The sequence below is a fragment of the Macrosteles quadrilineatus genome, unplaced genomic scaffold (assembly GCF_028750875.1).
Source record: "Macrosteles quadrilineatus isolate MER2022 unplaced genomic scaffold, UCM_ALF_1.0 Scaffold_8__2_contigs__length_117827958, whole genome shotgun sequence".
NCBI lineage: Eukaryota > Metazoa > Arthropoda > Insecta > Hemiptera > Cicadellidae > Macrosteles > Macrosteles quadrilineatus.
In genome coordinates, this window is record NW_026542601.1 from 59,968,982 (window position 1) to 59,996,749 (window position 27,768).

The 27,768-nt window shown below is 32.8% G+C and overlaps 1 protein-coding gene across 2 annotated transcripts; it reads right to left on the bottom strand.

The window, feature by feature from the left end:
• On the bottom strand, positions 1 to 27,768 carry LOC129000786 (sorting nexin-6). 2 transcript variants are annotated; one of them, XM_054427781.1, is made up of 13 exons: positions 27,491 to 27,768; positions 25,014 to 25,061; positions 24,257 to 24,361; positions 22,913 to 23,023; positions 21,516 to 21,637; positions 20,904 to 21,066; positions 19,884 to 20,049; positions 19,493 to 19,608; positions 17,162 to 17,344; positions 9,607 to 9,624; positions 8,792 to 8,855; positions 7,805 to 7,890; positions 1 to 2,519 (listed from the first exon to the last, which is right to left on the bottom strand). In XM_054427781.1, exons 1-13 carry the CDS (start codon positions 27,494 to 27,496, stop codon positions 2,466 to 2,468), a joined length of 1,242 nt encoding a protein of 413 aa, XP_054283756.1. In that variant the 5' UTR covers positions 27,497 to 27,768; the 3' UTR covers positions 1 to 2,465. The 2 variants fall into 2 exon arrangements, with proteins under 2 accessions (XP_054283756.1, XP_054283757.1); XM_054427782.1 differs by lacking the exon at positions 9,607 to 9,624.

Below are 27,768 nucleotides of genomic sequence, written 5' to 3' on the forward strand. Positions count from 1 at the left end.
TAAATTTATATAATTGTTTAATATAGTGTACAAAATGTACAATTCATATTACAATCACTATAAATACACAAAGTAACACAGACCATATTATTGATAATTTGATTTCGTAACAACAAACAACATAAAAATACAGGAATCAAAGATTCATAAGATTTATTGGAATGCAATGGTTCTTACTATCTAATCGATAGGTATGAAAATATATTTGAAAGGACAATAAAAATGAGTTGAAAAAAGGGTAGGATTTTGGGAAATTGAAAAAAATGAATGTGAATGAAGTTGATTTACAGCCATGACTTTAATAGGCACATATCCAACAGTTTGGCAATGAGCAAAGTAAAAATTACTTTACAACTGTTCCTTTTCTTTCCTAAAATATGGTTTAAAATTCTTTGGAAATTTTACATTTTTTGTAAAAGGATCTAGGATGTGAAAAATCAGTGAAAGCGCATAATACAATGAGATGCATATTATTCTCATAATACAACTGATTGCAAACACTATATTTAACTGAAATAAATAGAAAGCTTACCCGCGAACAAAGCATAGTAGGCTACTGAGGCATCAGTTATCACATAATATACAATAATGTAAAATTTTTACAGTTCACTGTAGCATTTGGAATAGATGGTCATGAACATAATATGAAGGTTGCTGGAATGAAGTTCACTTTAGCATTTGGAATAGATGATCCATTAAGAGTCGGCAGGAGTTAATAATTTTGCTTTGTTGTTGACCGTCAGATGCCATGCAAAACAATGGTTGTCCGAGTGTCAATCAGGAAAAACATGCGTTCACGTTGAATCATATTAACCATGCACCGTAAGCTTAATTACTGAGCAGAAAATAGTAAGTGCTCTTTTTTAATGTTGATTTTTTTGTTATGTGATATATTTTCTGTGTGAATTGCTTTTCAGATTTTAAAAACTTATATTTTAGAGGATGAAAAAATTCACAGTTTAAGTCAATATATTAATGTAAATTGGCAAATTAATAACAATTAAAATTATAAAAGTAGATAGCAAATCACATTCTCAGTTTCAATAGCTTTAAAATGAGATATTTTGCAACTTTTTTTTATCTAAATAAACAATGCCATAATATGCTTCAACCATTAACATTGCCGTTATGGGCAGAAAATCCAAGATAGCCGGCGGTCCTGCCGACTCTTAAACTGTGACTATGCTATGCAATGGAAACGGATGAAATGGAAATGATATCTATTGATAAGTTTGTTGTTGGGTATGGACCAATAGGATGAAGTTGAGTCAAAAATTTCAAATGAATATAGGAGTTAAAGTAACATCATATCACTCTTAAAAAATACATTTGTTTTTATTTAAGGGAATAAATATTCAACTTTCCAGTTTCAAAGTAGAACCTTTTTTTAAATGAACTATCTATTGAATAATAACGGATAGCAATACTATGTCAGTGAAATATGTTACGAATTATTTATAGAAAAAAACATGATAGCTTGTTATTATCTGATAGTGATACGAAATGAACTGCCTTTTAGTCGTACGTCTACAAATACATAATCATATAAAAATATACTTTTATTTGTAAGATAAATTTATAAAATAAAATATAACATAACACAAACATACATTATATACTCTCTTTTCATATAAGACATTATAATGAACCAAAATAACAACAAAAAAGTTCATTTCATTATATTTAATATCCTAGAAATAGTTTTTGGCAACAAGATTCCTGCTTTACAACTCTATAATCAAGTCGGCTGTGCCATTCTAAATTATTATTGTAATACTTCGTTAAAAGCTCAATTTAACATGAAGTATTTTGAAGTTGCTAAAAGAATATAATGAGTATATTATCATAATGATAGATAATTATTAGAGTTAACTATGATAAGAAAACGGTAAAACACAAAAAACCTAAATTAATAATATGAAAATGAATACAATATCTATTATTAATATTTAGCAGCTTCAAAAATCCTCCCAACATTCGGCAATGTTCCAAATAAAATATGAAATTTATATTCACTCAATATACAAAAACCAGCTGAACTTTGTAGACCAATTGAACGAGCACCATGTACTTTTCTCCATGTCTTACAATGACTTGTACTTTTCTGAATTCCTTCTTAACTTTGATTTTGTAAATTCTGCAGTAACATGTGATTGTAGTAGGAATATTTTCACAACGCACTTCTCTCTTCTTATTTCTTCTTTTTTAGTAAATCACTGATGGAAGCAATGTAAGTGTGTTTTAAACACAGGCCTAGTGTATGAATGCTTCATAATGCAAAACCTTTATGACAATGTTAAAGAAACAGCATACAAAAAAAATTCAACACTTTGTTATTCAAGAGCCTGAAACATGTGTCCAAGTCAGCTGATGTCTTGAAGGGGAGACGGTGGAGAAGTGAGGAGGGGGGGGGGCGGGTGCTAGTGAAGGAATGAGCTGGTGACAACAGGAATGGGCAGCACTGGTCACTCATCCTCCCGCAGCGAAGCTAAACAATTCTTGTACAATTGAACCTGCGCCTGAAAATACAAGTGATTTGAAAATTGGAGCTCTCAGGATTCTCTTAAGCCGGGTTTTCCTAGGCGCGGAGTCGGCGAGCGGAGAGAGAAACGCGGAGATCGGACTCCACTTGTCTTAGGCAATTTAATGTTACTGTTTTCCTAGAAGCGGAGCGGAATGCCATGTTAATTTCAATTCCGCTCTCCGCGTTCCTCTCTCCGCTCGCCGACTCCGCGCCTAGGAAAACCCAGCTTTAGACTGGAATGAAGTTAATTTACTTAGTTTTTGAAATTTTTTAGCAAAGAGACCTAAGGTAGAATAATAATCCATAATTATAACACGTATTTTAGAGTGGCGACGAGGTGAATAGGCAAAATGGACCAATAACAATTTTAACTATTCTTACAAACCCTTACCACAGCTTTTCAAGGTATGTTTCAGCCACAATCATCAAAGAATTTGACATTTATTTCCAATTATGAAGAGTTTGATAGTAAAAGGGAAACCTTTTCTCAGTAGAAAGAGCAATTTGGAAACTACTTACAGTTGTAGAACGTTTTCACAGACACAGATCTCTGGGCCTTATCTTTATTAACAGTCTAGGCTCTTCTGACTACGACTTGTAGTCCGCCTTATCGTTGGCGAAGAAAGTAACAGAGCTGCAGTATGACGAGCTTACTACCTCGATGACAAAATTAAATTGAGTAACATAAATTCTTTTCTCAATACAAAACAACTAATGAGTCTAGTGATGTGGGCCGGGAATATTCCCAGTGGGAGGGAACTTATAAAATGGGAATATTGCCGGGAATATTTCTTTGGCCCAAAACTGGGAATATTCCCAAAAATTGGGAATTTATATATTTTTTTAAATTCTGAACGTTTTAACACATATTGACGGTTAAAGAACCTTAAAACTATGTTACCTATGGTAAAAATTCTTACATTTAAATCTAAGAGTTGTTATTCCATGTACATTCCTGTAATTTTTTTTAATTTATGAAACTGAATGGATTTTAATTATTGCATTCCAAGAAAAGAAACAGACTTTTATCTGAGCGAGCAGCAAAACTGACATTTCTTTCTTACAACTGGAAACTCATAAATGCTCAACCTCTAGAGTAAGCAAGCAGAAGACAACCCAGAGGAAGCAGGACAGGAAGAAAATGAAGACATCCTTGAGATCGAAAAGGGATGAGGATGAGATTGACTTGTCAAGTAACAATAAAGACGATTTTTGTGGATTTGGAGATGTAGATGACGAGAAGGACAAAGGAAATATATTTGACATAAAAAGTGACAGTGACTAGGAAACTAAAAAAAAATAACACAGAAAACAAATATGTCATTTCAGTATTTCCCATTTAACCTTTTAGTTTTTAATATGTAGTCTTGATTTAATACATTAAATTAACAATTTTTTCAAATAATATTTTTATTTCCTGGATATTTACTAGGTTATGTTAGTTTCAGATTATCTATATAACTATACTTTTTTAATACGCATCAGGTTTTTTGTGACAATTACTCCTCCGAAACTACTGTACCGATTGACATGTTTTTGGTGTCATTGGAAAGAGCGTAACGTGAAGTTGTGCAGGAAACTTTCTTTTTAGGAAAATAATTAGGTAGTGAGGCCCTGGGGTCCTTAAAGTTTCGTATTTCTCCTTAAGATTAACATGGGAAACAAACTTTGTTATGAAACTCCGGCTGTTGTCAGAAATTAAAAGTGAGAAGAATAACATATGTTAATTGTAAACAGTCAATAAGTTTGTTAAATTAACAGTTTGCTACAAACATTTACTGACTTGGATTAGATGAAATATTTTCTAGGCCTATTTGAATTTGGGTTGGCGTAAATATTACAATGGAAAAAAGCGAGAGAGCCTGGATAATTTGATATACTAAAGAGAAAACTGAATTAACACTGTGCTGCATTTCTTAGTAATCATTGAAAGAGCCGATTTGCAAACTATGGAAACATAGGAAAGTCATAGAACACCACCAAGGAGAAGAAATAGAAATAATGTTTTTTTTTAGAATTTATAATCGTTATTATGAACAACCTAATGCGGCTATGAGTAAGGCTATTTGTAGAAAACGCTAAAAACTATCAGTTTTTGAAAAATGATAAGATATTTAAAAGAAATGTTGATTATATCGATCTGTTATGTACATCTTGAGTATTTCCATAATTATTGAGTCGAATCTTTTAAAGTCATCAGAAATTATGACTGTTATTTGTTTTAAAATAACGCCTGTAATAGCTCGAATTCGAGCAACAGGTACACTAGTTGTATTAAATCAACACTTTAGGAACATAGATTGTTTGTGTTTTATTTAAAACAAACTACCACAGTGACTGATTTGAGCAATTTAGCATATAAAATTATAAATTCCCAGTTATTTATTTCAATTAAAACTTTGTATTATAATATATTTTAGTTTTTGTGGTTGATTTAACCTTATAATTATGGCTTTTAACTATTAAGTAACAGTTTTTAAACCTACCTTGCTAATTAAAAATAAATTCCCAGGAATTTATGAATTTTGGGAATATTGCCGGCAATATTACCTGGGAATATTTCCTCGATATTAAATTCCCGGGAATTTTACATCACTAAATGAGTCAATTTTCAGTTATGTTCAGTCTCTCAAAAAGCAAGTTTCTACTTCCAATGTGGTCGGTTCTGCTTGTAATGCAGGTGTCTGACCTATTCACGTTCCTGGTGATGACGAAAGCGCACACATTCAAGCTATCTCAACACAAAAATTTAAGTACAAGGTTAATCACTTGTCTTTTCGCATCAAGACTGCCCCCAGCATGTTCAACCAAATCATTGAGCAGTTGTTAGGTACAATAAATATACCGGGAGTAAATACTTACTTTCGTCATAATTTGCGGCTCCACTCTACAGAAATATTACAACAATCTCTTTTTTTGTCTTCACCAGCTTCAAGATAACAATCTCCACATCAATCGTAAGAAATGTCTGTTCTTTCAAAAGAGCATTACATACCTAGGCTTTGCTGTTGAGCATAACAACATGTCTAAGTCTCCAGCCAAGGTACCCTCTATCCTCAATACTGCACATCCAAAATCCGTTGATGACGTACGCAAGTTTTTGGGACTGGTAACATTTTATTCACAGTTCATTCCCCCAGCTTCTACTCTCACTTACCCTCTCTGTAAACTTCTTATAAAAAACAAAAAGTATTGTTGAACAAAGGACTGTGAAGACCCTTTCAAGAAAATCAAGAAAGAGATTGCCTATGACCGTGTATTGATACCTTAAGTTCCCCCTCTAGCTTGTGATGCTACCCCATTTGGTGTCACTGGGGTCCTCTCGCCCACCATCAATGGATCTGAACGCCGAATTGTGTTTGTATATCGATCACTGAAAAAAGCTGAAAGTCACTATAGTCAATTAAGACAGGGAAGCACTTGCAATAGTTTTTGTAGTAAACCAATTTTTTCATATCTTTACGGGAGAAAATTTGATCTCATAACAGATAATCAACCACTCACTCAAATGTTTGATCCAAAGAACATCCCACCCATGTCAGCAGGTTGACTTCTTCGCTATGCTGTTTTCCTTTAAGGTTTCGAATACACCATCAAATATCAAAAGGATCACGTAAATGTTGACTACTTTTCCAGATCAACAGTCCCAGAACAATGCAATGGAATTTATACAACTCCTTACATATTACTATTGATTTGATTTATTACTTATTGAATTACTATTGATATAAGGAAGTGGAACAAATGTCAATTTTTCAGTTATCTTCAGTTGATATCTCTAGCACATCTATCGCTCAAGAAACTCTCAAAGATGCCACAATGCATATATTCTTCAACAACTTAATGATGGTACTTTACGAATAATCTGTTGTATTCTCTTCATCAAGGAGCCATTTTCAGGGGTGACAGGGTCTTTATTCCACAATCAATCAGATTGAAAGTTCTTAAAGAGCTACATTCCACTCATGTTGGAATAGTAAGAACGAAGAGGCTTGCATGTAGATACTGCTACTGGCCTGGAATTGAACTACTCCAAGACATTTTTTCATGCATCGATATCCACCGACAATGGTTTCTGACAATGCATATATTTTCACTACAAGGAATTTTACAAATTTTGCAACCAAACTTGTATAGTCCAAACCTTTTGAGCACCAGGGAATCCTGCAAATAATGGTTTGGTGGAACGATACATGCAAACAATCAAATCATCCTTAAAAAGAAATATCAAAGACCAATCTTCACATACTTCTCTGGTACGACACTAAAGGGATATCTTATTCTGTTACCGAGCTACACCTCTGCAATGTGGAAAATATTGACAGAGTTGTACTTAAATCGAAAGTTAAGGAAGAAATTTGACATTCTGAAACCAATAATCAAGTTGAATGTTCGCAAAGACAACCATCCATTCATTGTTCCTTCAAAGACAGTGACAGGGTACTAGTACGCATGGGATAAGAATGGAAATTTGACAGAGTTGTGACCCAGCTCGGAGCTCTCCATTATAGAATCCAACTTGATAACGGTTATGTGCTAAAGAAACATATCAATCAACTAAGGCAGACAAAAGATCCATTAACCGATCCCATCCTCGTCTCCACTCTATATTAATTACTCTATAATAATTTCCATCTTAGTGTGACACAACAACAGTTGTCAACTGAGTATGTATTTGAACAATGTTTTCCTTTGAGCAATAGGTAAAATAATTAATTAAAGAACATAATATGATTGTTGGTAAATACAAATTGAAAAATTTATAACAGCAATTAATTATGTCACGACCGTAAAAGCTCGCCTTGAGCTCGATTTACTGTCTTGGCGTTCAATCTTTCGAGTTTCAAAGCTTAGGTCAAAAATCGAGTCGCCCGCACAACTCTAAATTTTACATTTACATTTTCAGAACAGATAACTTTGGAAAAATGCTTAGAAAGTATCTCTATAACCAATGTAAAATGTATAGTAGATATTTGTCCAGGCCATCTAAAAATAATAGTAATTAATAAGATGTTTTAAATTAACCTGCAGCATTTAAAAGTCACATTGCATTGGACCTACATTTTCTATCAAGGTTGCAACTGCCACGACAGCTACAATTTTGTCTTAATTTATTTGTCGAGGGAAGAAATTTAATACTGTGGGTTTTCTGTGTGAAGCCTACTATGGCCTACTTAGAATTTTTCTAAGGTAAGCTAGCTGCTTTCCCTTTGTTCAACAAAACAACAATGCTGGCCTAGAGCCTATCCTTATACAACACTTTTTGATCTATTAGTTTACCTTTGCATGTTTGATTTCCAGCTCTGCTAAATCAACGAGGTTTTTTCTAAATGCCGCAACTCTTCTAGATTTGAAGTCAACTAATTCTGAAAAAGGAAAAGATTTTTAAAACACAAAGATTTAAAGTAGGAGAAACTAGAAAGATAGTATTTAAAAAAAATTAAGTAAAATTGGTTTATTAACTTTTCCGTAATTGTCATACAACGTAGCGTTTGTTACCATAAATTAGTCCGTGAAAAAGCTGATTTTTTACCATTTTACTTAGCCCACTACTTTGATAACTACTTAGCTGTCCAAATGGCAACTGAAAAAGACAAAATTTAGGCCAACCAGTAGGGGAACAATTAATTACTGTACCTGTACTTATGGTTAAAGCAAAGCTGTGCATGTAATTGTTCTTTCACTAATTAAGTATGCCTAATATTTAGAAAAATGTGTATCAAAGATCTAACAGTGTTCAATTAATTACTTCTTTGAACAAAATTATATTAAATTAATGTTTGATTACATTATGTTAGTACTGAAAAAGGAATATTTTGCACATAACTACTGTAGATAAAAAAAATACAATATGTAATTAATTAGTTTTCAATGTGTATTTTTATCTCAGCAAGCCTGGCGAGTCAACATCTTTCTCTTGATTAAAAAGTGCCACTTTTCTCACTTGTTGCACAATAGACCTAAGTAGACAAAATGTTTAAATATAGTTATTGAAAACAGCTCTGATGTTAAGAAATATGTTAAAAGAGTCTTTATCACATTGCAGTTGTTTTTAAGGGTATGGCCTGGGGGGGGGGGGGTTGTGTGGGCAAACGGGTAGCGTAGGGTCATTATGCATGCCATTCTGAAAACATTTTAAACACCGACTAGACGTGACTGCAGTAGGCAAATATTTCACTCTTGAACAGATTAAACAGCTTAAAAGAGACGATGCACTTTGGATCTCATTAAAAGTGTCAACAGTAGAGTACATTCCATTGAACTCACCTTCTTTCCCCTTGTCAGACATCTGCTCAAACTTTTCACAGGCTTCTTGTTGTGCTTTTTCAGCCTTTAGACAAAAACAAAACAGTTATTTTATAAAACACAGATAAATATATTATTAGTCAACTAATGACATTAATTCTGTAATAGATACTAGAGACATAATGCAAGGCTCTCGTTGTTTATCTGTTAAAACAAAATATAAAAACAAAACATTAACTTAGAAGTTGCTAATTTTTTTCCCCTCTAGTTCAACAATCAACCAAAAGTCATATATCGGCCTATTTGTTAACTAATTACGGGTTAAATTCATTATGCAATCCACATACATCTAGAGTGAAAATACTATTTAAAATATTTTAATAGGCCTATATAATAGCCTATAAAAGGTTTATAAATTATAGAAAAAGGAGGATAGCAGCTAGCTTACCTTGAAAGTGTGGGTAGGCCATAGAAAAAGTAGAAAAAACATTGTGCACACAATATTTCGTCCCCTAAGGGACTTTGTCTAGTGCAGAGAAAGAGTTTATAAATTACAAAATGGCAGCTGTCATGGCTGTTGTCAACTTCAAGGTAAGCTAGCTGCTATCCTCCTTTTTCTACAACTTAAAATCCTGGCCTCGAGCCTTTCCTTAAACAAAACTATAAAAGGTTTAGTTTACTTGTGGTCTCAATTGATCCTTGTGTTATTTATAACTTAAGGATCAAACCATCAGAAAATATTTGGTTTGAACTATAACTATCACAATTTCTCAACACATGTTTTTTTTACAATACCGAGCCAAAGAACATATTGCTGGACTTAGAGTATAACTTACATCAGCAACCTCCTGTGCCTTTTGCAGCATAACAAAGGAAAATATCAAACTATTAGAAACAACTTATTAGTTATTATTAACATCATCTGCTTTATGCAATAATTAATAATACATTGCATGAATTTTGATCTACCAATCTATGAATCCACATCAATAATTATAAACAGCATCTACACTATAGTTTACAAAATATTAAAAAGATGAATTGATTATGAAGTTGACGACAGCCATGGCAGGGATCTTTCTTTCCACATCAATAGGGACACGCAACTGTTTGAAACTGTAGGCTTTGTAAGACCTGGAGCAGGCGCTAGTGACATATTAAGTGATAATAATAGGGAGAAACTTGAAGAAGAGGACATTTCAATTATTATGGCTGGGTCCAATGACATCGCCAGAAACAAAGCTCAAATCGCCATTGTCAATATATCAAAAATACTTAAAAAATACAAAGAGAAAAAAAAAATAGTAGTGGATCTTCCTACAAGACACAATTTGGCCGAATGGTCCTGTGTTAACAGAAAAGTCAAAAGGACAAATGAAATTTTAAAGAAAATGTGTGATCGATATAACAATGCTACTTTTGTACAATCGGGTTTAGCTAGGAGGGAACTACACACTCGACACGGACAACATCTGAATGGACTTGGTTAAGACATAGTTAGCAAACTTTATCATCAAAGCAGCTACTGAAAATCCCAAAGCAGCAAATGGCAACCACACAGCACTCTCGAATGTCAACTTCAGCATGGCACCAGGGGAAGATCTAGCGGTAACCAGCCCAACAGAAACCATTCCAAACGGCAACCCATCCGTGACCAGGGGCAAAAACAATCAACCACGGACGAGGAGACCAGCCACAGCAGCACCACACAGGGAAACGATGGAGCAATGACAAAACCGGCCTAAGTAGGTTAGGTAGCTGTATATTAGATTGTAAGAATAGTTATTGTTTGGATTATTTAATGCACTTTAATGTACACAAGGAGTTAAGGAAAAACTAGATGAATTAAGCTTAATTGTGAATCATGTAAATACAAAAACCCTTATAATTTCATTGAATGAACATTGGTTGAGTAAAGAAAATATAAATCTGTTAAATAAAATTGAGAGTTTTAGTTTAGCTGATTTATACTCAAGGGAAAATGACAAGAGGGGAGGATCACCAAATTTTGATGAGAGAAAATGCAGGTATTAAGTACAAAATTAGAAATGACCTTAAAACATTTAATGAAGATTTTTATTTTGAATGTTCGATTATTGAAATTTAAAAATTTGTAGAGCCAACATTAATTGTTTTTTTTTTATATAGAGTACCCTGTACGTTTACATTAGTTAGTTAAAAAAACATTCAATATTTGTTAAACAAGTTAAAAGCTAAGAAAATGTTCAATGTTCTAATTGCTACTGACTGTAATAGTCTTTGATAAGGTAGCATCAGATGGATTTTTGAATATTCTCAATTTTAATGGATTTAAAGCTAATGTTAAAGAGGTAACGAGGCCTATCAGTGGAACTTGTTTTGATAATATTATCACAAATGAGAAATATAATTTAGAACTAGTTTTTGTTAAAAATATAAGTCTTTCTGATCACAATTCAATATGGACAACTTTGCCCAGTTTTAAAGATGATAGGAGAACAAAGACTCAAACCTATAAGAGATGCTTTACTGCAAAAAAATTTAAGAACAAAAGTATAAACTTGAATTGGGAGATACAGCCAGCATAAAGCGTAGATGAAAACTATGACCACTTTTTAAGAGATTTCTTTGATGATGGAAATTACATCAAAATAAGAGACTCTCAAAGCTGGCAAAGGATAGTAACAGTGTTGGGATACAAACCTACTAAAAAAATACAGACAGATGTACTTATGTATTTATGAGAGTTGCCAGGGCAGCAAAACGAAACGCAAATGATCAGTATATAAAACAAGCAGAACGCAAAAGCAAATCATCATGGAATGTAATTAAGAGAGAGCTGGGAATGAATAAAATAAAAAATAACAATATAACTGAAGTATTAGTTGGTGGCACTATTATCAGTGACCAAGTAACCCCAGAAGAGAATATGCATATATATATATAAATATATAAATATATAAATATATATATATATATATATATAAACCCATAATAAATAAGTTTTAATAATTTACAAAGTTATTCCAAACTATTTTAATCAGCCATATATTAACATAAAACAAAAACTAGATATCCAAAGTTTGCCAGGAATAGCAGTGAAATTTTGTAAAAAAGTATAAGTACAATACACTACCCAGCGAGTTGAAGGAAATAATAAAGGAAAACAGCTTTAGAAAAAAGTTAAAAGATTTTTTGATTTAAAAATTGTATCATTCAGTTGTCACATTTTTAGATTTTTAAGTAATAAGTTTTGGAAAACCAACTTGTAAAGGGATAATTCATGTTCTTAAAATGATTATTGTGAAGGTTTTATTAATTCTTTCTCTAGATACTTATTGCTAGGTGTACTACTTAATTATGATAACTTTACTGCATTGACAATTCTGTTCTAGCTTTGCTAGTTGTTAAAGAATGTACTTTCGTCACAATAAAGATATACTTATTAGTACCAAATGGGTTAAATTTTAAATTTCAGAGAAGTAAAAATTCAGGAAATTAAAAAAATCATACAGAATTTGCCAAATAAAAAGTCTACCGGATGGGACGAAATACCTGTAAGCTTAGTAAAATAATGTAAAGATTATATTGCTACGCCAATCTGTAAAATAGTTATTCAATCTTTATCCACGGGGGAATTTCCAACAAAGCATAAGATTTTTATAGTAAGACCAATTTTTGAAAAGGTGACCCACATTTGATAGAAAATTATTGTCCTGTCTCGCTCTTACCAGTCTTTTCTAAGATATTTGAAAAAGTGGTAAATAAACTGCTACAAAGAACCTAGAAAAAAAATGAAATAACATTCAAAAGTCAGCATGGTTTTAGAAAATCCCATTCGACAAACTCAGCACTAATTTCTCTGACTGACAACGCTTACAGAGCATGGGACAGGTCACAGACTACTGCCGCAGTTTACTGTGACCTGTCAAAAGCAGTTGATTGCGTAGACCATGAGCTACTTTTAAAGAAACTAGAAGTGTACAGAATTAAAGGTTTGAGTTGGAGATGGTTTGAATCCAACCTTACTGAGAGGAAACAGAAAACTTCTTTAGTTGTAGATGACATGAGGTGTGAAGCTAAATATGATGTTGTGAAATCAGGAGCCCCCTAGGATCAATTTTAGGCCCAACCTTGTTTTAGCGAATTTCCCTATAGGGAAGTAGCTATTACCGTAGGTCTCATGGTAAGACTTAGGCCCGGGACCGATTTACTTTTTCATTTTGATGTCCCCAGAGGCCAAAAACACCACTCGTTCAAATTTTTATATACAGGGTGAGTTTTAATTATCCCCCCCCCCAACTTTTTCTACATTTTTTAAAATATCAATCCCAGACCACTTCCAAACATTGTTGGGTAGTAAGTACTTCATTTTGACAAGGTGGTCATTTCCGGCCGCCATCTTGGATCCGCCATATTGGATGCAAAATATTTTTTTCAAATGTAAAGGTGGGGTTGTGACCCATTATTTCGAGCTAAATTTTTACCTTGATTACAATGCCACAAACCGTTTTTAAAAATCTTGATCCATTCCAAAGTTATGAGGGCTTTTTATAACTTTATTTTTAGTCCATTTTAACATTGTGCATTTACAAACTAAGACCATAATCTCAAAATAGTGCTAGATAAAGATAAGTATGCACTAATAGTCATTTTCGACCTATTTTCACTTGGTTATGACGGATTTATTTTTTTTGGCCGCCATCTTGGATCCGCCATTTTGAAATGTGAGAAATTATTTTAAATATGAAGGGGGTATTGTGACCCATCATTTCGAATTACTTTTTAAAGCTGAACGCAATTCCATGATCCGTTTTTCATTTTCATATTTTGATTCTGAAATATTGACATTTTTAACAGAAAAATTGCAATATTTCATAAATAAAACTTGATAACGAAAAATGGATTGCGGCATTGAGTTTAGCTTAAAAAATTAATTCGAAATGATGGGTCACAACTCCCCCTTCATATTTAAAATAATTTATCACACTTCAAAATGGCGGATCCAAGATGGCGGCCGAAAAAAATAAATCCATCATAACCAAGTGAAAATAGGTCAACAATCACTGGTAGTGTATACTTATCTTTATCTATCACCATTTTGAGATTATGGTCTTAGTTTGTAAATGCACAATGTTAAAATGGGCTAAAAATAAAGTTATAAAAAGCCCTCATAACTTTGGAATTGATCAAGATTTTTAAAAACGGTTTGTGGCATTGTATTTAGGGTAAAAATGTTGTTCGAAATAATGGGTCACAACCCCACCTTTGCATTTGAAAAAAATATTTTGCATCCAATATGGCGGATCCAAGATGGCGGCCGGAAATGACCACCTTGTCAAAATGAAGTACTTACTACTCAACAATGTTTGGAAGTGGTCTGGGATTGATATTTGAAAAAATGTAGAAAAAAGTTGGGGGGGACATTTAAAACTCACCCTGTATGTATATATATATATATATATATATATATATGTGTCCGTGAACACGATAACTTGAGTAATTTTTATCCGATTTTGATGAAATTTGGTTTGAAGGTGTAAGGCGGGATAAACTTGAATGAGTTCGCGATCCAGCATGATCGGACCATGGGAACAGGGTTTTATGGGGGGTTTTATGGGGTAAAAATTGGTTTTTCTCACTTTTGACCCTCAAAACACAAAATTTCCCAATTTTTCTCTAAACCTTCTTAAAGAGCTTAAAAAAAAAAACAATTCAGTATATCAAAGTGTTTTTGTACGGTTATTGGTTACGGAGAAAACTAAAAAAATGGTAAATTTAAAATTCCCATGTTATTCTTATGGAGAATATTGTAAAATGTTGCAGTTTGCTTGTTTATGGATATCTTTTGATCAAACTTGGCAAATATATTCATTTTATACTAAGCAATAATTATTTTACTTAAAACACACACTTTATTAGTTTCCTTGTAGCAGCAAACCTAGGTACTCGTTAAACCTAATGTTATTTAAATAGATCAATTGAAAATCAATTCAGCCAAATGGAAATTCGCTTAGGCGTCAGGTTTGCTGCGGCGGGGGTATTTTATATACAGGGTGTTGAAAATGTCTAGAACCAACATTATATCTGGTGAGTGGTTAAAGAAAAACAACTGATATTTTGTGTACGGATATACTATGGTTTTACCTATCTTTTGGTGCCTTATGAAATTTTTTACCACTTATAGGGAACGTCCTGTGGAGGATGCAGTAAAAAGTTTTAATGGAAGCCTATGGTAAATGATACATCATTTTAAAGGCCATTTTTTCTGAGTAAGGAGCCACAAGTTTCATCTCAAAAGGACCACCCTAGCAAAAATGGCGACTGTTTGAAATTTAAAAACATTGCTATTTAAATGGTCCGTATTTGTTTCCTTTAAATGCTATTACAAGCCAGTTACGAAGTACAGTAGTTTATCACGCGGTGAACTGAAAAATGACTGAAAAAAAAAAACATTTAACTAAATTGTTTGTGTTGTTTTACTAAACTTATTTTTAACAGAAATACCAATTAAGCTTTCAATTATTTTCAAAAACTTCAAACAGTCGCCATTTTCGCTAGGGTGGTCCTTTTGAGATGAAACTTGCGGCTCCTTACTCAGAAAAAATGGCCTTTAAAATGATGTATCATTTACCATAGGCTTCCATTAAAGCTTTTTACTGCATCCTCCACAGGCCGTTCCCTATAAGTGGGTTTTTAAATTTCAAACAGTCGCCATTTTTGCTAGGGTGGTCCTTTTGAGATGAAACTTGCGGCTCCTTACTCAGAAAAAATGGCCTTTAAAATGGTGTATCATTTACCATAGGCTTCCATTAAAACTTTTTACTGCATCCTCCACCGGACGTTCCCTATAAGTGGGTTTTTAAATTTCAAACAGTCGCCATTTTTGCTAGGGTGGTCCTTTTGAGATGAAACTTGCGGCTCCTTACTCAGAAAAAAATAGTCATGTTTGCAGATGACACTACAGCTGTAATAAATAGAAAGTGCTTAGAGGAGTTGAAAACTACATCAGAAACTACTATAAAAGAATTAGAGCATTGGTTTAGAATAAATGGGCTTTCGTTAAATTCTGCCAAAACCAATATAATATGTTTTAGAAATACTCAAAATAGAGAGGGTGTACTAAGGCTTGCAATAGGAACCAATTATATAGACCGTCAGAGATCTGTAAAATTATTAGGTGTCGTCTGTGATGAAAACCTTAAATGGCAAGAACACATAATGCAGTTAGGTAAAATATTAAATTCAATATGCTTTAACATGAGTTTCCTCACCCAAAGTACCAGTATGGAGGCAAAATTAACTTTATACTATGGCTATTTCTATCCATTAGTAAAATATGGAATAATTTAATGGGGCTCATCATAATTAGAAAGAAATGTTTTAAAAGCACAGAAAAAAATTCTAAGAATTATGACACTAAAAAAATTCAAAATCTTATATAAAGGTATTTTTAAAAGTCTCAGATTAATGACAGTACCAAGTATTTACATCCACGAGGTACTTTGTCTTTGTCAGGAACAATTTAATGTGAAGAAAAACCAGTCACAGTTATAGTACAAATTGTAGTACAAGAAACAACAACTTACTTGTGTACCCTCATCATTCCACAACAGCTTTAGAGAAAAGCATTTACTATATGGGCATAAAACTTCATAATAAATTGCCTAACCCTATGAAAGTTACACCCTTAACCCAACACAATTTTCAGAGAAGGCAATAAAGCTTGTTGATTAGAAAGACCTATTACAAAGTTAATAACTTTTTGAATGATTCTGAAATGTGATGAGATAGTCTTGGGTAACTACTTACCATAGCATTCACTGAAAAAAATCTGCTTTAAAACCTTGATACTCAAATGTTTTAAATTATTTATTTTAATTAACACCATGTTAAATAGTTGTAAGCCTAGTTTTTCCTCTGTTATCATTACTGTTGAATTTTATTACTTATTATTTATAAAAATAGTATATTTTTTGTTAACGATTTAAAAATGTATATAACCTAGAAGGATAGAGACGACTTGTATAAGGACAATTTTATTTATGACGAAGCACCTGTGCATACATCCTGTAATATTCTGTACGTTTTGTGCCAATAAGTATCATTCATTCATTCACTTCTAATTATTTGCACTTATAAAATAACAATTGACGATACATTAGTAAAGAACCATATAGAAGTAACATTTTAACATAAAAATGTTTGTGGTTTTCAAAACAGCTGACTAAGTGATTATCATGATAGGAAAATACATTGGTTATTATAACAAAATATTTAGCAAGGCCATACTTGTCAACCATTATTGTATGGGGTTGTCTCATACTTTGTCAACCCCAGGCATTGCGTGGACAAATCCAAAATACAATTTTCCTAAACAACTTTAGGTCTGTACACTTTGGCGAGACTTACAGCATGAATGTCCTTGTTCTTCGCCCTCGCCTTCTCTAGGTTACGATTGGCTGCCTCGTAGTTTGCAAGACAGCGCAGACGACGGTATAACAGGCGTTTGGCGGCAAAAGAGTCTCGCATATAATACCTCAGCGTGTCAGACAACTTCAGGTCCTCATCTGATGCAACTCTGCCCTCTATCTTCTACAACCAAAACATGAATTTGAAAATATTTTTTCAAACAATAAGCACAAAAGACCTACATTCTTTTCTTTACTGCAATGCAATGGCAACAAAACGTGAGTTCTAATAGGAGGACCTGACACATATAGAACAATTAACAAGATTCCAACCATCACTCCTACTATCATACTACAGTACTGGATACCAGTCTCTTTGGCTGACGATTGAGAACGGTGTCACCAAATGTGTTGGTTTTGTTTCATTTTGTTCACTTCGTTTTTTTTATACATTTTTGTGTAGCACAGCTTGAGCTTTTTGGAAAACCATTTTGTAAGTTTGCATGTTTTTAATTAGAATCTTCGAACCTTATGCCCAGGATTGCCACCTTATGTTAGGGAAAAATCGGGACATTGCCCCCCGAATTAAAATAGGCTTATATTACGGGCACAAGGAACCAAAATCGGGACGGGTGGCAACCCTGCTTATGCCTGTGTTATTAGGACCCTGGTGGTGAACTGTAGTTACACTGAAAATTGCCTTTGTCATTTGGATCTAGCACTACTTGCAGACATTATGATCAGAACATTTGAGTAACACATACAGTAAAAGCCCTCTAATCCGTTATCCAATGGTGCGTCACTTATAATAATTCGACATTGGTCTATAGGTTTAAACAAATTTTTTGAATGCTGTTTTAAGCATAACCGCATTTGGCAGAGTCGGGAGCAATCTGCAGACGTCATGAGAAATCACTGACGTCGGTTGCATTTGATGGAATAGTGGGTGCTATCAAATCAAAATATTATTTATCCCGCAGCATTTTTTTTACAAATTATATAATTAAAACTCTGTACAAAAATGTTTACAATACTGTTTAGTTTTGTAGATAGTATAAACGTGTTCTAAAAAAAATTCTAAAAAAGCTTTTCAAATTACACTAAGCAAAATTATCTTCCACAAAGGAAAAATTATTCCTGTGTGTGGAAAAGAATCTTTATAAACAGATGAAAAAAGGATTTTAAAACGGTTTGAATGCTATATTTTCATGTATTTTTTATTTTAGTAGTGATAAGAGAAATAACAATAAAACACGAAATGAGGACTGTCTCCAAAAGATTTTGTTATGGCATTCTAAAATCTGTAGTTTTTACACTATAGTCTCTCAATAACGGGTGTCTTAAGAAGACGTTTAATAAACCATCACCACTAAAGTCTCAATCGTACCTGATTGAAGAGCATCTACTGTATCTGAGAAACTTTGGTTATCCTAGAGAGTTGGTCAGCACCATAACTAAGCAATTTAAGAAAAAAAAAATAAGTCATAAATATTTTGAAGAAGTCAATTTTATCTATTTGAATGTTATGGAGTCGTAAATTAAGTCAAGAAGACATATGAAGAGATGAAGTAATTATAATTTCATACTAGTTAATAAACAGATGAGTTATTATGTTTTGTGGGGTGGTTGCACTGTGCCACTCAACCCTGAGACGTATCGTCACGGGTTCCTTATTTCTATGCCCACCTATGATTGCAAGTGGTTTTTTTGTTCACACTGTCCACCAAAGTTACGTTTTAGGTTACCATATGTATCATCTATAAATTATAAATCAAATGAAAATGTACTACATTGTCTCAATTTACAATTTTTAACCTTTGTCCAATAACTGTGCACACACCACATTACCTACACAAATTTTGTGTGACTGTACTTTATTGACTACTGCAGCGTTTTTTCTCAGTTTTTATGTGTTACAGTAGAACTTTGATAACAAGTCTCTAATTGGGATTATGAAATAAGACTTGTTATCAAGGTTGATTTCTTATTGAGGTTTGCAATAATAGCATACCGACCGGTACTACTCTTATTATTTTTATGTGACATCTTACCTGTGCAGAATATCAGATTCCTGAACCTAAACGTAATAGAAAACTTGCTTGGTGGATGATATTGAAAGATCTTCCTCAAAAACAAATTACCTTCGCCAAAATTGAAACTAAGACTAAACGTAATCGTAATTTACATTACTTAAATTAAAATTCATTGTGTAGCCCTTGAACTGTTGATTAGACGAATATTTAAGGTACATACCTTTACGTCCACAGTTGACCATACATCTAAGAACTGTGGACGTAAAGGTATGTACCTTAAATATTAGTACATTACTTACTCTTGATTTTTCAAAAGTTTCGGCTACTTTGGTGAGGAACTTCTCCAAGTCTCGGTGGTCAGTGGTGGCCAACTGTACCAGGCCGGAGGATAACTTGATGAACGAGTCTGCAACATCTGGAACAAGCCAAGAAATTATTTGTATGCATTCTAGATTTCAATAATTTTAAACTGGGTAATATGATTTTACATACATGTTAACATTTTTTTTTTAGTACAATCCTATAAATGAAAACGTTTAAATTCTGAAAAGCCCAAACATTATTTAATTAAACACACTGCCAAAAATCATGTATATAAGATGATAATGCCAGATCATCTCCTCCTCAACATATAGACCAACAGTTGATGTGTTTAAAATTTTTAAGTTAACAAATCAAATAACAACTTACCTTTATGCCTTTTTGTCATCTTGTCTGCTTTACTTGTAGCATCTTTTAAGTGGGTGTAATACTCTATGAGAAAATTTTTTTCTTGTTCAAAGAAATCGTTTACATCTTTCACTGTTGCTGATAAAAGTAGTTCGTCAGACGTCTTAGAAAACGATCTAACAAAACCCTGGAAAAGTAAATGAAAAATTTAAAATTAAGCTATTCCATAGATTAACTGTATAGCAGGATACATTCTGCAAATTTTCTAACCATGTCATATCAGTGCACAGGGTTTATAAAAAAATGTGCATACTGTTTTTGTTTGTGTGAAATTAAGAGAATGAATGGTAACTAATATTAACTTTACTTAATACCTGATTCAGTACTGATTTCAAAATAGAAATTTTTTGAATGGGTAATAAGGGACAAACTTTGCAAATGTAATAAACTAAAACTATAACAATAGTATACTTCAGCTATGATTGCATCCTTTCCCCTTTTTCTAGGGTTGTTTTAAATAAAATGAGGCACAATTTTATAGAAGAAAATATTTTGGTTAAGTATTAAAACTGACAAAAAGATATGAGATGCATTTAGGGCTGCCCACAAAGTATAAGTACTGTTCTGTCTTTGTTTTTTTGTATAATTTTAAATGTCTTTGTTCCTAACAGTCTATCTGCAATAATTCTCATCACAAGTACTGAATATGATAAGTTTGTCTTTTATATAGATTTTGTATGATGAGTAAAAAAAAACCGTAGCTATAATAGGCAGATAAATGACTATTGAGTTAAGAAAATGCAAATTGTCTTATCTACAATTTGCAATTGCTACAACAGCCCCACACACCCAATTTTTGTTGAGTAACAAACTAACAGTACATACAAAAAATTGTTGCAATAATGCACTGTGGTGTATAGGTTGTCATAGCAACTAGATGGACTTCTGCAATACCTCGAGCAGGAAACAAGATATTGGCGTACAGTAGTAACTCTGTACTACTATAGTTGTCTATCATTATTGAGTATGAAAGTTACATACCCCTAAAACTTCCATTTTGTTTTTCGATCTGACACACAAATCTTGGTCGTATTCTAAAAACACCCTAAAGTTGTGGTCCAGACGAAATACAGGATGATGAGCTAATCGACACAGGAACACTTCGTGCATCGCAACAGTCTTTTTGAAAGTGGCTAGGTACTCTCTGCAATGCAACATTGATCATGAAGTCTAAAATAAATACATGCAAACCTTAAACTAGCTTTGGTAATGTGTACAAATAATAAATTAAATGTCTAGTGGTAGATTTGTAACCCTAAAAAGACCATATTTGAGACTTTCTAAGATTTGTTTATAAAAACGGAGTTTTAACTAGATTATAGTGGATGATCAAAACAGCCCATTAATATTAGATTCTCGGTGATTCAAGGTCTATTGCCATTATAACTTACAAAAAAATGGCAGCTAAAATCCTCTAGGGCCTACTTACTTTAATTTTACTGAATTATTTTGTAATGCTGTGAACATCACATATGTTTTCATGATTGAAAAAAACTGACTACTGTGTGCATGGAATTTGTATATGCTTACAAATTTACAATTGCTGTCGACAGTAGGACATTTATTATTTTGTGGAATATGAAGAAAACTTACGCTTCTAGTTCTTGTTTCATTTTATTGAATTCTTCTTTTGTCATTGTGCCTTCTCCTTCTCCTAGTTTTTGAAGTTTCTCTCGAGAGGCATCAAAATCTGGCCTCGGAGGTGCAGGAGGAATCTTAAATGTAGACAACCAAATATATTTGTCAAAAATCTTTACAAAGTACTCTGAAAGAGTTTTTTTTTAAAGCTAGTTAATATAACTATTAGTAGATTAGATTTAATGCCAAAGTACTTATTATTTTATTGTGAATATGATTTAAGGAATCCAGGGTGATTGATATAAGTGTGCCAGCTGTTTTATTTTAAAGTTGTAAGAGATATAAATAATCCCGCCGCAGCAAACCTGCAGACTAAGCTAAATTCCATTCGCCTGATTTGATTTTAAATTAAATCTATTCAAATAACATTAGGTTTAACGAGTACCCAGGTTTGCTGCCTACAGGGAGGGTAATGAAGTGTGATTTTTAGTAAAATATTAATAGGTTAGTAAAAAATAAATAGATTTGCCAAGTTTGATCCAAATATATCCATAAATAAACAAATTACAACGGTTGACTTATTCTCCATAAGAATAACATGGGAATTTTTAATTTACAATTTTCTCCGAAACCAATGACCATACAAAAACACTTTAATATACTAAATTATTTGATTTTTTAAGCTCTTCAAAATGGTCTAGAGAAAATTTGGGAAATTTTATGTTTTGAGGGTCAAAAACGAGAAAAACCAATCTTTACAGAAGGTCTAAACAGCACCTTCGACTCCCGCGGTCACGAAGTTGTGATTGTCGTCCAGCAATTTTTTGAATCTACTGAGGATAACAATTAGTTACGGATACCGTTATTGATTATAGAAAGCAAATAACCAAACCACTCGGTTTTATGAGTAATACTTAATTTAATTTTAATTCAATCAGCAGTGAGGTAGAATAAATGTAACATTATCAAAATATGAAGAATGGATTTAGAATATCACATTCGACACCTTTATCTGTCGTAAATACTGTGTTTTTTCTTCTTTTATGATACAAAAGAATCTATATTTACTTCTAACAGCTTAACCTTCTAACTTTGAACATGCTTGGGGAATATAACCCAAGAGGTTTTTAAAAACATGAATAAGCATTGTAGGCTTGGTTCATAGCCTACATTTGAGGAAAATGTCAGTTCAGTAGTGTTGCATTTGCCCAGAACAAACTTCAAAAACTTGTTTTTTAGTTTTGTACACAAACTATTTTAATCACCATCAAATGAATAAAAGATGGAATACTCAGCTTACTATATTTTCATGTTGTATGTTGTTTTTCTGAATCACTGTTTTACTATATTTGTTTTGAAGCAAATCTGTACATTTTGCAGGCTAAAATATGCTAATTTCAATAACAGCTTACAATATATCCGGCGTAGTCTTCATTCTCCTCAAAGCGGTCATGAAGCCACACAAATTCTTCATGCTGTCTAACTACGTTGAACTCAGTTTTTTGAAACTCAGGTAAAGTTGTCTAAAAACATTTTTAAACACTGTATTTTTCAATATTAGCACTAAAAGATATAAACTAGTACCTACTTACTAACCTCTTTTTTATAAAAATATCTATAACATTTAATAGTTTTAATCGATGTTAACATATAGGTTACGAAAATGTATAGAGATAACTGCTTTGCTATTGAACAAAGTTGTATTAAATTTTCATAGTATTAAACATACTTATAAGAAAGAAGTACAAATTACTAAAGCTCCTGTCACAAGGAGCTGGTTTTTTCACTGCTAGTAACTAGCAGCTAGAACCAGCATTAAACCAGCATCGTGTGACTGATTCTCCAGCTGGTAGAAACACTCGCATGAGCTGGTATCTTTAGCCGCTGGAGGGTTTAAACAGTTTAATATTACAAGCGCTTGAAGAGTCACTAGCAGGTCACGTGACCACCCAGCCGTGGTCTCTAGCGCCATTCCAGCTCTGTCTGACATTATCGTGCTAGTTCTCGCATTACAATAAATGAGTTTAAAACTTCGTGTTTAGAACTTTTTTTCATGAATTGCCATAATTTTCTGGTAGTTACGATTGCTACATATATCACCTATGTGTTTTTAATGTTGCTAAAAGATAAAAAAACTTTTGATATAGGCCTACCACAACTTATTCGTTTCAAAAATGTTAATTTACAAGCCCATACTAGATAAAAAATAATAGTGTTTATATATTAACATTTCATTTTTTGCCTTGCACTCTTTTACTTCTATGATGGCTGATCATAGATAAAACATCACTTCTAATACCAAAAGACGACATTATTTTTGTTAACTACACACACAGTCCCAATTACATCACCAGACTTGTATAAGTTGTAGCGCTAGTTCTCCAGCTCCGTCTGACAGGACTTCTAGCGCACTGGAGGACTAGCAACTAAAGCGGCTGGATCTCGCAGCGAGAACAAGCTGCTGAAACAAGCTACGTGTGACAGGGGCTTAAAGCAATGCAAGTTTTGAAAAAAAACTTTTTTGATGAATGTAAATTTTTTTAAATTTTAAATTTTATTTCTTTTCCAAAAAATACAAATTTACAAAAATCATAAAATTTAGCTATAAAAGATTCTACAGTAGAAGAAAGATTGGAATAAGGACTAGGCTAGCCTATATGAAAAAATGATAACAGGTTGATGTACATATGATTGATGTACCATAAGCTTTTTAAACAGTATATAATTACGGATTAGGTCTAGTGCTGAGTGCTGACCTTTGTATGAACAGTGAATTTGACTTTATCCTTCTCGCTGAGAGCATCAGATATGTCGACAAGAAGAGAGTTATCTGTAAGGTCGACTGTCTCTGACCGACCCGGCTAAAACATAAAACAAGGCATTATGATTCAATACATTTAAAACTAACTTGCATATTTATTAATTCATCACCATCTCATCACTTCACTATTTAAAATAGCATAAGCTTGTGCATTTATAAAGTGACAAGTTTTAAACATTTTTACAACCTCTTGAATAACTGTTAAAATTATTATAAGTCTATAGGTAATAAAACACCAATAGCCTAGTGTTAGTGTCTCGGACTTTGGTGCTGGTGGAATAGATTAGATTTCTGGCACATATGGATTTGGACCGCTAGCCCTTTAAGTGTTTGAATACGTCTTCCTCTGGTGATTCCTCGTGTAAAAATGCTGTACACAAGAAAAAAAAATACTTACAGATATTTAGGAGGCGTGAGTTTAATTTTTAACTATTACAATTCACAATCAGGCAGTAAAATAAGAATAAGCTGTTCTCAAACACTGCCTATACACTGTTTTCTCACAGAGTGCTGTTGACCGAAGGATCGGCCCTACTCATACATATGCAAGCCAAATTACACAGATGCAATTGCAGATTAGGACGGACCATTGAGAGTGTATGTGCGTGAGTCGGTTCCCTCGCATGTAGGGTCAAGCCACATCCACATCCACATTCCCTGAGCAAACATGGTATAGTATCTTTAACACTTACCTTTCTGTTGTCGCCATTCATGATCTCGTTTTCATCTTCCAAACCATCCTAAAAATAAAAAACAATTGATAAACAGATGGAAAATAAACAACACAGTCACTGAATAACTGTTGATGCAGGGATATAGGCATTTAGTTTTGTTTTGGAAACATCAAGGCAAAACAGATTTTGATGAAGCTAAGGTTTCAATAATTTGAGATCTAGTTGAGCTTTAATTTAGGGACTTTTCCATGTCAAACAAAAAAGTAATCTGTTAAAAGATTACCATCCGGTGATGTCTACAAGGCCGCGGATGATGTACAACAATACAAGATGTTGCACAATATCGGAAAATGATGATGAGTTTCAATGACCGCGGAGACGATGTCTACATGAACGCAGGAGATTGGCATATTCAAGATTCAAAAAGTCTTCATTCACACAGTACAAATTTTTATACACGAATAGTGTCTATTGTTACTTACTACCTAAATTAGCAATAAGAAACAGTTAAAACATTACAAAATACTATAGGTACCGTACATTATTTTAAATTGAAATTACTAAAATCTTCTAGGCCCCTATATGTACTATAAGGTGTAAGGTCAAAAGTAAGAATGCCTTTAGTTTTTTCATAAATTTAGATTTGACTTTTTGTGTTTTTGAAAAGCCAGGAAGTTTTATAAAAAAATAGTTTCCAATATAAGAAGGTTTATTTTAAAAAAAAGTCTTGGTTGTCCTTTAACTAAATAATTTTTACCCCTTGTAGGACTATTATAATTATGCACAGGTAATTCTTGAGTGTCAGCAATAGTTAAAAAAATATTTAATTTTTTTTTCTATTTTGGTTTTATATTGAAGCCTGATACTTCCTGAACAAAATGACAACTTATTAATAGTTCTAAAAAATTCCTAACCTTAGAAGCAATTTTTTAAATGAATCCTTCCTCGGTCGTTTTTCCTTACATTTGAATACCGGTAATAAGTAGGCCTAACTTAGGGTACAGTTTCTTAACTGGGCTACGCTAATATCGATTGAAACTATCGATTCGATTAGTAAACCTTCATGGGATTTTTTTCACCATCAGCAAGTTTGGTTGGTTAGGTTAGGTAATGATAGTTTAATTTTATAATAGATTTTATATTTTTAAATATTGATTATTAATCATATTTTCAATTTGATAGTTTCAATTGATATTAGCGTAGCCCACTTAAGAAACTGTACCCCTAACTTAAACTAGTAATATCTCGACTTTTAAGTCCGTTTCCCCAGAACCGACTTTTTATAATACGTATGTCCCCTTATCTCAGGTATTATAAGAGATAGAACCATGAAATTTTCACGGAATATATTTGTAGCTACAAGTATTTCACAGAAGTGGTAAGTTACCAAATGTATTAATCTTACTCTACCTAAGAAAACTTTTACTGCTATTTATACACACAAAAATTAAAATTTAAGTTTTAGGCTATTAAAAAAAAAACATTAGGGTAGGCCTATTTCAAAATTACAAATTTATTGAAAGTAAATCATTTTGGTACCAGTTTTATATATAAAAGCATGAATAAGTTAACCTAACAATTCAGGTGTGAATAAACAAAATTCAGGTTGATAGCTCTAAGTGGTTCATAAGCAAGTGCTAATTTTACATAGGCTACCTAATTAAGGTTGCTAATTTTACATTGTTACCATAGGGCGTATGATGCCCCCTGAAGAAACTGTACCCCAGGTTTTCTGTGTAAATTTACCCAAGGTGATCCGCAATTAACTTACTTGATACTTGAAGTCTTCATCTTTGACCAGCGTTGCTGGATTGATAACATAAGTTGGCAAATATTTGATATATCTACAATGCGATACTTATCGTGTAGTTTTTAGAAGTCTACTTACAGTATTTTTCACGCTGAATCCAAAAATGCAATCAGTTTTTGTCTGAGAGACATCTAAAAATATTTTTGTAGACATCTAAAAATTACACGATATCGCAATGTAGATATAACTTATCAAATAATTGGCCTTAAGTTTTGCTATGCAATTTATAGCTTTGTTTGTGTTTGATAGGAATTTGGCTATATTTTTGTTCATTTCAACCCAAGGGACATTCTTTTTGTTTTTGTTTTGTTTAGGTCCAAACCCTGCGGTCTTTGCTATGCAACCTGTTTTACATTTTGAGCATCATATAAGTTAGGCTAGGCATTACATTGTTTACTTAACAATTAATGTCAGACCCTTGCAGTTGAGCCCTGAAGTTAAGTTACTGTTTATTTCTGTTGAGAAACAATTATAGAATGTTAACATAGACAGGTCCTGACAGGAGAACTGATATCATAATTATAGGCTTGATAAGAATCTGATACTGAAGAACCAATGTAATTAATTTGTGATTAGGCCTAATTGCCTTACTATTTCCAACACACGTTAAGGAAATATGCCTAATTAATATTTTATTGCTCAAGTTTATCACCTATTGAAGTAAAACAGGTATAATAATAATTACCATCATTTTGGAACAAGAGCTTGTCCGGTTATGCAGTCAACTTGACCAACTCAATCTCACTTAGGCACAGATAACATCGGTTCTTGGTGTTCGTTTGGTGTACTTTTGTGATGTTTTTAGAGTTAAAAATACTACTATTATACTTAATATGACAACTGACAACACAACACTTCTATACAATAACACTAAAATGATGTTAAATTAAGAATTAAGTTAAGTTTAACTAACTTTATGAATTAGGATTGAAATCAACAGACGACGTACAAATTTCCTAACAA

What these genes read in the sequence shown, in the direction of transcription:
- LOC129000786 (XM_054427781.1), bottom strand. An exon ending in ATGAAACAAGAACTAGAAGC is followed by an intron (nt 21,067 to 21,515) that starts GTAAGTTTTCTT and finishes GTTGCATTGCAG; the next exon opens with AGAGTACCTAGCCACTTTCA. An exon ending in ACAAAATGGAAGTTTTAGGG is followed by an intron (nt 20,050 to 20,903) that starts GTATGTAACTTT and finishes TTACTTTTCCAG; the next exon opens with GGTTTTGTTAGATCGTTTTC.